The sequence below is a fragment of the Antedon mediterranea genome, chromosome 5, assembly GCF_964355755.1.
Source record: "Antedon mediterranea chromosome 5, ecAntMedi1.1, whole genome shotgun sequence".
NCBI classification, from domain to species: Eukaryota; Metazoa; Echinodermata; class Crinoidea; order Comatulida; family Antedonidae; genus Antedon; species Antedon mediterranea.
In genome coordinates, this window is record NC_092674.1 from 19,142,665 (window position 1) to 19,157,229 (window position 14,565).

General features: G+C 35.8%; 1 protein-coding gene across 1 annotated transcript in view; it reads right to left on the minus strand.

The window, feature by feature from the left end:
- Positions 1-13,852, minus strand: part of LOC140049035 (propionyl-CoA carboxylase alpha chain, mitochondrial-like) — a 31,733-nt gene extending 17,881 nt beyond the window's left edge. The window contains exons 1-9 of the mRNA XM_072093847.1: positions 13,719-13,852; positions 5,753-5,851; positions 5,031-5,147; positions 4,739-4,852; positions 3,945-3,998; positions 1,932-2,100; positions 1,502-1,580; positions 1,310-1,412; positions 656-833 (exon numbers count right to left, since the gene is read on the minus strand). Coding sequence (XP_071949948.1) covers positions 656-833; positions 1,310-1,412; positions 1,502-1,580; positions 1,932-2,100; positions 3,945-3,998; positions 4,739-4,852; positions 5,031-5,147; positions 5,753-5,851; positions 13,719-13,802 — 997 coding nt within the window. The 5' untranslated portion in view covers positions 13,803-13,852. The remainder of the gene's footprint in view (positions 1-655; positions 834-1,309; positions 1,413-1,501; positions 1,581-1,931; positions 2,101-3,944; positions 3,999-4,738; positions 4,853-5,030; positions 5,148-5,752; positions 5,852-13,718) is intronic.
- Positions 13,853-14,565: the final 713 nt, after the last annotated feature.

A 14,565-nucleotide genomic window follows, 5' to 3' on the forward strand; every position in this document is an offset into this window, starting at 1 on the left:
ATGTGTATTTCCAGCATATTTTAATGTGCTGGAAATACACATTTAGAAATGTGAATGTAATCTGGTGACTTGTAACCATTCAAGGTATGGATTCCTTTACAGTCCATTAACCTAAAAGTTTTTTCCCTCCGCACCTTTGGCCAGTTATATTTAAGAGGACAGAAGCATTATAAAACTGTATCAGGCGAAAGCTTATACAGTACTAGTTTACCAAGGCTAAAAAAATGGGAATTTGTAAACTTAGACTAGGTATGCGCAAACTCCAAAGCATGTCTGGGAGAAGAGAGTATATGAGATGTAAGCAGGCAGTGAAAAACCTGTTTAATAAACCATCTTTTTGTTTTGACTGTCAACATTCGCCGGGTAGCGAAATAGCAACGGTATAATACCATCGATTTAATATTGATATAATGGCCAAAACAATTCTTCCTCTATGGTAAATATTTTTGGCAAATGGCATGTATAAAGGAAAAATTGTTTGATAAGCGAGTACGTTTGTGGGCGGCTGGGAAATTATAAATTTTGTTCAGTGGAGTAACACCTCTACTGTACATATTCCACGGTATACCGTGGAATATGTACGGTACTTATACAGTAGTTTCAGTTTTTTTATTTAGTTTGATTATATTTTTGTTCTGTACAGTAGGCCACAGACCTGCTGATTGATAGTCTACAGCTTTGGCAAGCGCCACTGCTTGTTCACCCATTGCCTTTCGAGTTTTTGCATCTAAAAATGTGCTGGGAGCTTCTTCAATGACTTTCTGATTCCTCCTTTGAATTGAACATTCTCTCTCATTGAGGTAGACAGCATTTCCATGACCATCACATAATACCTAAATTAGTATTTTCAATCAACTATCAGTCTTTCTTGTAAAGAACAAATTATGTTTAAATGACAAGCATAAAATTATTGTAGACAAATGAAAATACTGTAAATTATCTTTGGGTATTGCTTGCAAATTACAACAGAAAACAGAAAGAGACAATGTGAAAACAATACCCCATAAATTTCGAAAATTACAATGAAAAAAATTTGACATTAGAGGAAAGTTATTACTATATAAGGTGTTTGTAAAATTACAAGATAAAATACCAAGATGGCAACTAATGACAGCGATAGGAGATTTGTGAAATGTTAGGACAAGAAGATTGGACAAAAGCATGTTAACTTCAGTTTAAACAAATTACATTTCTTTTGGTGTTCTTTGCTGTAAAGAGACTCGGGACCTAACGGTCTCCATTTATTGCAATCAAATCATCATTCGCTTGAATTTTCTTTTGTAAAAATGTTTGAATAATACCAGCTAACCTGAATTTCAATATGACGTGGGTTATCAATAAATTTTTCTATCAGTAAACGATCGTCTCCAAAACTTGAAGCAGCCTCTTGTGTAGATAGTCGAAAACCTTCCCTATATCAAAATAAATGCATACATATAATATCCAACTGATTTATTAAAGGTCTAATCAAGGTAATATTGTGAAAAGTTTTATATTTTACCTGAGTTCAGTATCATTCCAAGCTATTCTCATTCCTTTACCTCCACCACCTGCTGAAGCTTTGATCATTACTGGGTAACCTGAAGCAACAACAACATATTGTAGCAATACATATCTAAGAATTCTTTTGCTTTATCAAATGAATTTAATCTCAAAATTTCAGTCAAAAATATAACAATTAAAAAAAAACAAAAACAAAAAAAAAACAATGATGAATGAACATAAATTTAAATTAGAGAAATTGATAGCAGTGTAATCCCAATTACTGCTAATTTACATTTAAAAACAACAATTGAAAACTTGTCTCTGCCATTGAATGGTGGTTCTTCTTAGATATATTTGCCAAATAGAAATGCTCCATGACTTTTATTTTGGTTTTAAAACAAATCAGAATAAATATTAAAGGTTTTTATAAATAAAACAGAACTAACCTAAATCTTTAGCATGGCCTATAGCCTCTTCCTCATTTTTAACTACCCCATCAAATCCTGGAACAATATTTACATTAGCATTTTTAGCAATCTGTTTACTCTCAAGTTTATCACCCATTGCTCTTATAGCACCCTCAGGTGGCCCAATAAACTGTACACCAGCTTCTGCCTAAAGTACAAAATTATGATTTATTTAATTTTTAAGACCATGTACTGTACATATAAATTAGATTTTTTTTATAGGTCCATGGTTCATATCCAGTATTGCTTAAATTTTTTAGCTTAATACATATATTTCAAAGTGAAGGGATAGTGTATAAGAAAATCAATGGGCGTAAATAGTTCCGAATTTAATTCTTGATACAATTTGTTTTTATTTTAATAATTTGTCAAAATACTTTTATCAGAGTGCGCTTATATTACATTAAGGCGGAAAAAGACCATGTAGAGCACGGGTTACTGTTAGCCAACATCAAAGAGCATGTAGAGCACGGGTTACTGTTAGCCAACATAAAAGACCATGTAGAGCACGGGTTACTGTTAGCCAACATAAAAGACCATGTAGAGCACGGGTTACTGTTAGCCAACATAAAAGCCCATGTAGAGCACGGGTTACTGTTAGCCAACATAAAAGAGCATGTAGAGCACGGGTTACTGTTAGCCAACATAAAAGAGCATGTAGAGCACTGGTTACTGTTCAATTAGCCAACATAAAAGAGCATGTAGAGCACGGGTTACTGTTAGCCAACATAAAAAAGCATGTAGAGCACGGGTTACTGTTAGCCAACATAAAAGACCATGTAGAGCACGGGTTACTGTTAGCCAACATAAAAGACCATGTAGAGCACGGGTTACTGTTAGCCAACATAAAAGACCATGTAGAGCACGGGTTACTGTTAGCCAACATAAAAGACCATGTAGAGCACGGATTACTGTTAGCCAACATAAAAGCCCATGTAGAGCACGGGTTACTGTTAGCCAACATAAAAGAGCATGTAGAGCACGGGTTACTGTTAGCCAACATAAAAGAGCATGTAGAGCACGGGTTACTGTTAGCCAACATAAAAAAGCATGTAGAGCACGGGTTACTGTTAGCCAACATAAAAGACCATGTAGAGCACGGGTTACTGTTAGCCAACATAAAAGACCATGTAGAGCACGGGTTACTGTTAGCCAACATAAAAGACCATGTAGAGCACGGGTTACTGTTAGCCAACATAAAAGACCATGTAGAGCACGGATTACTGTTAGCCAACATAAAAGCCCATGTAGAGCACGGGTTACTGTTAGCCAACATAAAAGAGCATGTAGAGCACGGGTTACTGTTAGCCAACATAAAAGAGCATGTAGAGCACGGGTTACTGTTAGCCAACATAAAAGTGCATGTAGAGCACGGGTTACTGTTAGCCAACATAAAAGAGCATGTAGAGCACGGGTTACTGTTAGCCAACATAAAAGTGCATGTAGAGCACGGGTTACTGTTAGCCAACATAAAAGAGCATGTAGAGCACGGGTTACTGTTAGCCAACATAAAAGTCAGTAAATGAAAGAATAGAAACTGTATATTTTCTACTGCTTTAAACTGCTAATATATTCTGACATATGAGAAATATTATCAACGAGAATATTTTAATAATGAATAGCTTGGAATATCAGTTTAATTAAGTTATTTTTTAATATTGTTTTTTGATGTTATCTTGTCTTATATGTATTTTCTTGTTTTTCCATTTTTACTGCGTCCAACTTAATGATATATTGTACTAGGCCCAACCACTTCCTTTTTCCGTTAATACGGATTGGACCCCATTGGAAATAAGTTTACTTTTTATTTGTCGACTTAATGGGTTATCCTGTATTCTTTTTGTACATTGTATATTTTAACTTTTGTGTATGAATATCGAATAAAATCAATCAATCAACGATAATATGAAAACAAAAAAAGTTGCAGTGAAAAAAGATGTGTGTGGACATTCTAAAGTTTGTTAAAATGTTGTAAAACACCTGATAACATACCAATCTCCTTGAGAATTCATTATTTTCTGAAAGGAATCCATAACCTGGATGTACCTGCAATGCAACATTAAACAAACTTTGTTATTTGTTTCACTTTTCTTTTACTACACAATTGTGCTTTTACTATGACATATTTACTATTTTTATTTGTAGTAGAATTGTTACTGTAATTTAAAGTTTTATAAGTTTAAACAAACGCCTCCCTCAAGGGCGTTTAATTGATCCCAGTATGAATTAACTACTGTATATTATCATCATTATTTTGAAATTAACCATTGTGTGTGTTAAGTGCACTGGTCCTTTTCCTGAGGAATCTGTCGCTATATTTGCTTGCAATGCACAATTGTTTAAAAACAGCAAGTTATGTGAGCTGCTATAGTTTCAGTTAAACATCCTTCCCAAATACCTATCATTTACAAACTCTTTATGACATACACCGCTTTTACATACCAATAGTATCAATCTCACACAATGAGCTGAACTCGGAAATCATCTCCATACACTAGGTAATAAACTGTGAGGTGAACTCGGATTACTTCACACTAATCACACAGGTGTTCTAATAAAAAATTCTGCACATCTTTGGTGTTTTAAATCATTATTCAATCTTATCGCAATGTTCGTAGGTCAGGATTGTTTATACCACCTGTTTACCCAATTCCCAGATTGAATAAACTAGAGGACCAAAAATTCAGCATGTGCAGAGTTGACTTTTCAGAGTTTTAGCTCAATGTCATAGTGTGATAGGGTAGAAACAATAAGATCTGAGGTTCATTAAAATAGCATATACATACTGCCTGAGCTCCAGTTTGTTTGATGGCATTCATAATGACATCCATATTAAGATAGCTTTGAGCTGATGGTGCTGGTCCAACGCATACAGCTTCATCTGCTAAACGAACATGCAGCTGTTAAATTAAAAAAAAAGATGAAACAGTGGCAGTCAGTTTATCGTTTTAACAAAGGATAACAACACCAAAAAATGAACCAATATGAGGTTGCATAATATTCTAGAAATAGTTCCATAGCTCCTAACATTGCCCAAGTTTGAATGTGTTATTGTATGTAAAATAAATTATATTTTACCGAATCTGAATCAACATCACTGTGAATGGCAACTGTTTTGATTCCCATGGCTCTGCAGGTGTGAATTACACGGCATGCTATTTCACCTCGATTTGCTATCAGAATTTTGTCAAATGTCTGTGAAAGAAATAACATCATATACAGAATCTCATACTGTAAAAGTAAACATAAAGGTACTGTTTTCATTTGTTTCAGATATGAAATAATGCAATTTAAAGTAATACAAAAAATCCATTTATTCTTATTAAACTCACTCCTTAAATGGTGTTAAACAGCATCATATCCACCAGACTATACTGTACCTATGGTATACAATCTTGTGTTATTTTCTTGTATAAAATAACAACCAAGAATTAAGTATTCACAATATTTTCTAGAAAACTGATAATAAAATAAATAATAAACCCTCTTTTAGCAAATATTTCAAATTTGACATCAGGTCTGAACATGCGCTTGTTTACAATAGAACGCTTTCGGTTCTTACAACATGTTTTCCTTCTCGGCACAGTTATGGTTTTGGTGAAGTCCAGTAACGAACAAAGGAAACACTTTAATATGTACAGATACTAGGTTGTTGCCAATCAAAAGCTCTCTAAAATAGTATAAAGCATCTCCTGAAACTGTTGAATCATGTACAAATCAAACCATCAATGCCTTTGAAAGACATTTTATAATTCCATAAAAAAAAACATAGATATCAACAGAATTATCTATAAACCTACTGGCTCATCTTTGTCTATCTTAGTAGTAGTGTACAATTCAGCATTATAGGCTGTCGAGTAAGTCCGACATCGTCTTGTATTCACACAAATACGATTTAACTAAAAAACAAAAATTATATAGTTTCTATTTTTTTAAATTGTTTTAAATTAAAGTTAATATCAAATGAAAAAAGTAAACTGTACAAAAATGAATGACTAAAACACTGACGGGGGAATGCTATCTTAAATACAGGAACAACTTGGGCTAGGACAGTACAGAACAGAAAGGAATGGTGGCAAAGGCAGATGGAGGAATGCTATCATATCTTTATACAGGAACAACTTGGGCTAAAACAGTACAGAAAGGAATGGCAGAGGCAGATGGAGGAATGCTATCATATCTTTATACAGGAACAACTTGGGCTAAAACAGTACAGAAAGGAATGGCAGAGGCAGATGGAGGAATGCTATCATATCTTTATACAGGAACAACTTGGGCTAGGACAGTACAGAAGGAATGGCAGAGGCAGATGGAGGAATGCTATCATATCTTTATACAGGAACAACTTGGGCTTGGACAGAACAGAAAGGAATGGCAGCTGCAGATGGAGGAATGCTATCATATCTTTATACAGGAACAACTTGGGCTAGGACAGTACAGAACAGAAAGGAATGGCAGCTGCAGATGGAGGAATGCTATCATATTTTTATACAGGAACAACTTGGGCTAGGACAGTACAGAACAGAAAGGAATGGCAGAGGCAGATGGAGGAATGCTATCATATCTTTATACAGGAACATCTTGGGCTAGGACAGTACAGAACAGAAAGGAATGGCAAAGGCTATCATATCTTTATACAGGAACAACTTGGGCTAGGACAGTATAGAACAGAAAGGAATGGCAGAGGCAGATGGAGGAATGCTACAAATATCTTAAATACAGGAACAACTTGGGCTAGGACAGTATAGAACAGAAAGGAATGGCAGAGGCAGATGGAGGAATGCTATCATATCTTTATACAGGAACAACTTGGGCTGGGACAGAACAGAAAGGAATGGCAGAGGCAGATGGAGGAATGCTATCATATCTTTATACAGGAACAACTTGGGCTAGGACAGTACAGAAAGGAATGGCAGAGGCAGATGGAGGAATGCTATCATATCTTTATACAGGAACAACTTGGGCTGGGACAGTACAGAAAGGAATGGCAGAGGCAGATGGAGGAATGCTATCATATCTTTATACAGGAACAACTTGGGCTGGGACAGAACAGAAAGGAATGGCAGTGGCAGATGGAGGAATGCTATCATATCTTTATACAGGAACAACTTGGGCTAGGACAGTATAGAACAGAAAGGAATGGCAGAGGCAGATGGAGGAATGCTATCATATCTTTATACAGGAACAACTTGGGCTGGGACAGAACAGAAAGGAATGGCAGAGGCAGATGGAGGAATGCTATCATATCTTTATACAGGAACAACTTGGGCTGGGACAGAACAGAAAGGAATGGCAGAGGCAGATGGAGGAATGCTATCATATCTTTATACAGGAACAACTTGGGCTGGGACAGTACAGAAAGGAATGGCAGAGGCAGATGGAGGAATGCTATCATATCTTAGGAACAACTTGGGCTGGGACAGAACAGAAAGGAATGGCAGAGGCAGATGGAGGAATGCTATCATATCTTTATACAGGAACAACTTGGGCTGGGACAGAACAGAAAGGAATGGCAAAGGCAGAAGGAGGAATGCTATCATATCTTTATACAGGAACAACTTGGGCTGGGACAGAACAGAAAGGAATGGCAGAGGCAGATGGAGGAATGCTATCATATCTTTATACAGGAACAACTTGGGCTGGGACAGTACAGAACAGAAAGGAATGGCAGAGGCAGATGGAGGAATGCTATCATATCTTTATACAGGAACAACTTGGGCTAGGACAGTACAGAAAGGAATGGCAGAGGCAGATGGAGGAATGCTATCATATCTTTATACAGGAACAACTTGGGCTAGGACAGTACAGCAAGGAATGGCAGAGGTAGATGGAGGAATGCTATCATATCTTTATACAGGAACAACTTGGGCTGGGACAGAACAGAAAGGAATGGCAGAGGCAGATGGAGGAATGCTATCATATCTTTATACAGGAACAACTTGGGTTGGGACAGTACAGAACAGAAAGGAATGGCAGAACATAGACTACATGTTAGGTTAAATATAAATAACTGATATTTAAAATAATTTGTTAATCCAATGTACAGAAGGATTATTACTCTTAAAGTACAGTGTTTTAATTTTAATTTGATTATCTATATCATGCCAAAATGGGATTACAAAAATAAAAAAAAAATTCAAAATTAAGGTTATCATGTATCATGCCTAGAATTGCCAATCCACGTTCTTGGGGAGTACTTATGATTTAGGATGTATTACTTAATGATTAATCTCAATACAGACCCATTCACTAACCCCCTCTTAATTACAAAATGGCGAAAATAATTTTATTTTCTCCATGATTAACAGTTGTTAACAGAAAGTAAATACTTAAATTAGGTACAGATCTGACATTATTGTTTACGCAACCACTTTAGATAGTAACTGTAAATATACCTGCTCCAACAATAGCCACTGTTTTACAGATAAATAGGTAAAAGCAGGGAAGAGTTAAATTACAATTGTAATTTAACTCTCCCCTGGTAAAAGTAAGAAATGAATTATTATGAAGAAAACAATTAACAGACACTTTTGTTGTAAATAATTAGCTAACTAAAACTAAACCTAATGTTACTATTAGTATTACAAAATTACATTTCAACACGGAACCAGACCCTCTTAATTTATCTATCGTTTTGATTAATTAATTGAGAGTGCTTTTTCATAAACTTTTTACATACATTGCTTTACAGAACCTATACAAGAATAATATAATACATTGTTATAATTGGTCAATTTTGACCCCTTACAGTATATCTCGGTTCCTATTCTGATTGATTACCTTCGATATTCGTAATCTACGGAAAATTCTGGTCTAGTAGTAGTAGTATTAGTAGAAAAGTTGGATGGCAATTTGTCCCCTTTCGGGTGGTGATTCTGACGCTACCGCAGTTTCTCATCACACCATTATACTATATCTTCGGTTGTCACCTAAATTTTCATTTTTCACACTCACAACATAATATAATATTATGTAACATGTCTATACGATTCGACCACTTACAAAGTAAATTTTTGTTTAAATAACAATACTTTTCAAAACATTTTAAATGATACTGAACCAGTGTGGCTAACGATCAAAATTAAATTATGTAAGGTGGCAGCACAAAATTATGCCAGATTATGCCAGGAACAATTACGGCCAAAATAGCCAAAAAACAAAAAGGTCTTCAGGTTTTCGGCCGAATTAGTAATTGTGTAAATATTATGCCAGATTTTTTCGAAAATATGCAAGATAATATGATATATTGTGGTGAATATGCTGTAGAATTGCATTTTTCACATAATTATTATGATTATGCTAGATTTTCTTAAATTATGCCTAGCATAAATGCAAGATGCCAGATGGGTCAAAATTATGCTAGATTTGGCCACTATGTACTGAACTCGCTGTCAACACACTGCGAAATGTTCGCCATCTTATATTTAACAATTAATTGCCAGAATGTATTTTCACTTTTCCCCAAAATGTAGTAACTGTAGAGGGCAGTGTTATAACATCTAATTACACATACATTTAGACAAAATATCTTTTTATTGTTAGTTTTGAAATGCAAGAACTTATTTTCAGCTGGGGTAATTATTATTATTCAAAACTCACACCATATTAATAGGGCCTATCAAAGAAAATTATCTCGATCACTAATAAATACATTCACTAAAACAAAAACAAATCATTTTCTATTTTTTAATACAGTGAGATAGCAATATTTGGGGTGCAAATTTAATTCAATATTTGCTATGATGATAGACAATTTTGTGTTTTACATATTGAAATTGAAATGTGCCTATGGTTTATGATTTTTTAAACTGTGAACAACATTGTTTTTAAAAAATAAAATGTTATATGTACAGACTCATATCTTTTGCGTTCAATACTTTATTTGGGCCGAGTTGACCGATTAGTTTTTGGCTGAGTTGACGTGAGGCCGAGTTGACGTGAGGCCGAGTTGACGTGAGGCCGAGTAGTCTGGGTTCCAGACGGAGTTTTGTCTTAATATTAGTAAAAAGATAAATATTTTGGCATGTTTCATACGTATACTACTTGATTTTGGATACTCCGTCTGGGGAAACACGCACAAGTCACGTGGTTTGACACCATTCTTGGTGCATACGATTATCCGGTTGACTAGTTTCAGCTGCATGCGATTGGCTACTCACTCGTACACCGTTTAAATATTCATATTCAGAATTTCAAAGACTCAACAACTAAGATGATGCGCATGCGCTATGTTACGTTTAGACAATGTGTACTTGGGTACATTTATGAAAGTTTCTAAAGGCTAGAAATTATTTTATATGCCTAGTAGTCTGGTAAACATTTGATGGGATCTTTCCCAAGAACATGAAAACTCGTCTTGATATGATAGGCTAGCTTCTCCGCAAATCAAACATTGAATGGATCATTTATTACGCGGAGATAATTTTGATTTAATTCCCACCCAGACCCTGTCCTGTTCTGTGTGGTGGTGTAGCCCTGTTGTGTGCCGGTGGTATGTAGGCCTACTTTATTGGCGTTTTATTTGGCAGGTCATACGTGCGAGTTGAGTAGGACCTACGAAAGAGGCCTAGGCCAAGGACTAAACAATTAATAAACAAAACAACTTCGATTTTATATTTCAACAGTCTCGATCGTACATTAAGCACTGTACATACTCGATCTCTTTCATTTTGAAACAAAATGATCATTGGTTGATTCGAAATCCATATTTACATACCGCCCACCCCATATAGCCAAATACGGTATGATAACCTATGTCTATCGGATGTTTGTGGTCTGCAAATTGATTTCTATACGTGTTTGACAAGTCTGTATTTTCAGACAAAAATCGCGGTCGAAATAAAAAACAAAAACAAAAAAAGATAATACAGACTTGGGACAAGTCTAGAGGCCGAGTTGACCTGAGGCCGAGTTAACGTGTGGCTGAGTTGACGTGGGATCGACTTGACTTTGGCCTAGTTGGATTGAATTCAATATTTGCTATGATGAAAGACAGTTTTGTGTTTTACATATTGAAATTGAAATGTGCTTACATGGTTTATGATTTTCAAAACTGTGAACAGCCTTGTTTAAAAAAAATAAAAATGTTTTGATATGTACAGCTGGTTCTTTGTAAAACCATTCTATAGTTTTAAAATAAAAACAGAAAATAAAACATACATTGATTTCTGGCAATTTTCTGATTCTAAACTGGCCCCAGTTCGAAAAAGGTAATTTAACGGTGGCTAAATCATGTGAACATGTTACATTAATGGCACAAAATGGTATGATGTGGGTGTCAGAAAAAATTTAGGTAAAAAATAAAAGTTATAACAGTGTGGTGCAACACTGCAGTAGGGCCGTGATTCCCCCTCCTGCCACCGGACTAAAGTGTTCACATCTTTATGTACAAAATTCTATTTGCCAAACTTATAGGTAGTGGACTAGCTAGGCCTAGTTCTGCAAGTTTACTCGAGGTTAAGCCGTGCAGTAAGCAACCTCAAACTTCACATTTGTTATAAAATAATAATATGCCTAGCTTAGTATAGGCCTAGATGATCGGTTGTTAGTCCTAATTGCAACCTAAACTAGGTCTACCTAGCTAGGCCTAATCGAAAAATGTAATAAAACTGGCTGTTCAATATTTTTATAATACTAATTATAGCCTAATACTACTAATCTATCTAGGCTAGCCTATATTACTATTATATATTACTACCTAGCCTAGAAAGTAGGCATATCTACTATTCATCATAACATTACATTTAGGTGACAAATTTCGTTTTTGTAAAAGCACAAGTTAACGGAGTACTTACTCGAACGTTTCGATCTCTATCAGAGATCCTTCTCAACTGACTGCGGAGTGTTAATGCAGCTTGGTCATTCTTGACGTCATCTGTTGATGACGTTGTACGCCTCCGGTTGTAGGTTGGAGGTTGTGCGGGGCTCGGCCAGGTGATGTGTCTATCAAATCATTGTACAAATGCGAGAGTTCGTGGGCTCCAGTGTCCCGGTTCATGGTCTTCTCTTTATTTCTCCTTATATGTAATGATTCTCTAATCTGTCTGTCTTTGCGTTTAGGCTCTTTGGTTAAGATGGTAGCCTCCCAGTTCGGTACATGATTGTGTTTTATGACATGTTCTGTAATGGCAGATTTGTGTATGATCGAAGATGTGGATGTTCTGGAGGCCCTAGTCATTACTCCCCCCGTGTTTGTTGTAACATCTTTTTTGTGATCATTAATTCGTGTTTGTAATGCCCTCCCTGTTTCCCCAATGTAAACTTGTGGACAGTTGCGGCAGGTGACTTCGTAGATTACTCCACATGTATCCATCTTCTCGATTTTATCTTTTGGGTGGACGAGGCTATTCTTAACACTCCGCAGTCAGTTGAGAAGGATCTCTGATAGAGATCGAAACGTTCGAGTAAGTACTCCGTTAACTTGTGCTTTTACAAAAACGAAATTTGTCATCTATACAAAATCGAAGCTAAATGAAATTCTTTCAAGATTACATTTAGGGTGTCACGAAACCTAAGACCACGAAAGCTAAGACCCCCTAAGACCTAAGATCACGAAAGCTAAGACCCAAGACCTAAGATTACAAATATTTATCTTTCGCACCTGCCTTGTATTTTAACTCCCAACATTTATTCTGAATACCACACCTTAGAATTGGCACTTTTATGAAAAAGAATCACATAAAAAGTAACAAATACATTTTTAAATTGATGATTTTACAGACGTTTTTCTGTTTGCGAATTTCGCATGACTAGCCTACAGTACAGCAGTAGCAGTCGGCCTCTACCATGTTCAATGTTTTTGTTTCTATGGAACGTCAAAAGAGCAAAAATTATATAGAGGGCTGAAAACTCTGTGGAGTCCATCTACAGTGTGGATGGAACAATGTAAAATTAAAATTGTAATGATAATAGTATAATCATGCAAGTACGAAGAAATAAATACTGGCAAATAAATTTTAATTTAAAAATCATGATTTGTTTCAGTTTCTTTCTGTTTTTATACTTGTACTATTATTGTTGCTCTTTTGCCGCTCCATAGAAACAAAAACATTGAGCATAGTAGCTCGATGAGTTACAGTATACAAAGAAACATGTCTGTAAAATCATCAATTTAAAGGATTTATTTATTTGTTTTTATGTGTTTCTCCATCTGAAAGTACTTATAAATCCTAATTTTAAAGTGTGGTATTCAGGATAAAGTTAGTCAACAAATTTGGAGTCAAAATACAAGAAAGGCAGGTGCGCAAGAAAAACATCCTCTGAACCAACACAATGGAGTAAATATATACCAACAAACAACCCGTCAAGTTTGTTTGTTGTGAAGAAAAAATATACATTTACTCAACGGGCAAAAATAATGTGAGTTTATCTATGTTTTGCGGTAGTATTTAATTATATTTATGGTAATAAATGAAACCTAGGCCCTAATGTGTTTAAAATTATGTATGGTTAGTATGCGTGTGCCCTTATGTGTACCAGTGAGCCAATTAGCCCTAGGTACGAGTTAGCCAACATTTCGGTATGGATTGGTGGGTGGGTACGAGTTAGTATAGGTAAGGGTTAATCTGGCTTCCTAAGTAGGCCTAGGACTAGGCCTACTACACACCTAGGCTAGGCCTAGCTAGGCCTAGGTTAGGTATGACTAAATAAAGAAGGTTTTTCTAGTTGGCTGGTGGTTTCGACAAAACATTGTATTATTCACTGAAAATAGAGCACTGATTTCTCAAGATGTGTTCATAAGTACATACAATTATTTATTATAACTACCTTGTTACAACAGCGGAGATAGTGTCTAACAAAAACCGACATTATTGTTGAATAATTGTTCAGAAATACTGTTTGCAGCAGCATGTGTGTGGGTGTACTGTGTGTACGTACGTACGCTTGTGTCAAGCTAGCCGACAATAAGCCAGCCGACAATAAGCCAGCCCACTTTTATTTTTTCCAGCCGACAATAACTATGAAACGCCGTTTGTGTATTTTTCACATTTTCAGTATTGTATTGGTTTTTATAGTATTAGAAATTCAATATTTGTGAGAAAATGGCGGATTGCTCCTGGGAGTCACTTGGTGGAATTATATTAGGGTACCTACTTAGTCGTCCAGTATAAGTTAGGGTGGGACCACTGGTCCCGTTTACTCAGCCCTCATCTTTTAAATCTGAGTGTAACTCAATTCCGATTTTTAATATTATAGTGAAATTTGATACTGTATTTGTGAGAAAATGGCGGATTGCTCCTGGGAGTCACTTGGTGGGATTATACTAGGGTACCTCCTTTGTCGTCCAGTATAAGTTAGAGTAGGACCGCTGGTCCTGTTTACTCAGCCCTCATCTTTTAAATCTGAGTGTAACTCAATTACGATTTTTAATATTATAGTGAAATTTGATACTGTATTTGTGAGAAAATGGCGGATTGCTCCTGGGAGTCACTTGGTTGGATTATACTAGGGTACCTCCTTAGTCGTACAGTATAAGTTAGAGTAGGACCGCTGGCCCTGTTTACTCAGCCCTCATCTTTTAAATCTGAGTGTAACTCAATTACGATCTTTAATATTATAGTGAAATTTGATACTGTATTTGTGAGAAAATGGCGGATTGCTCCTAGGAGTCACT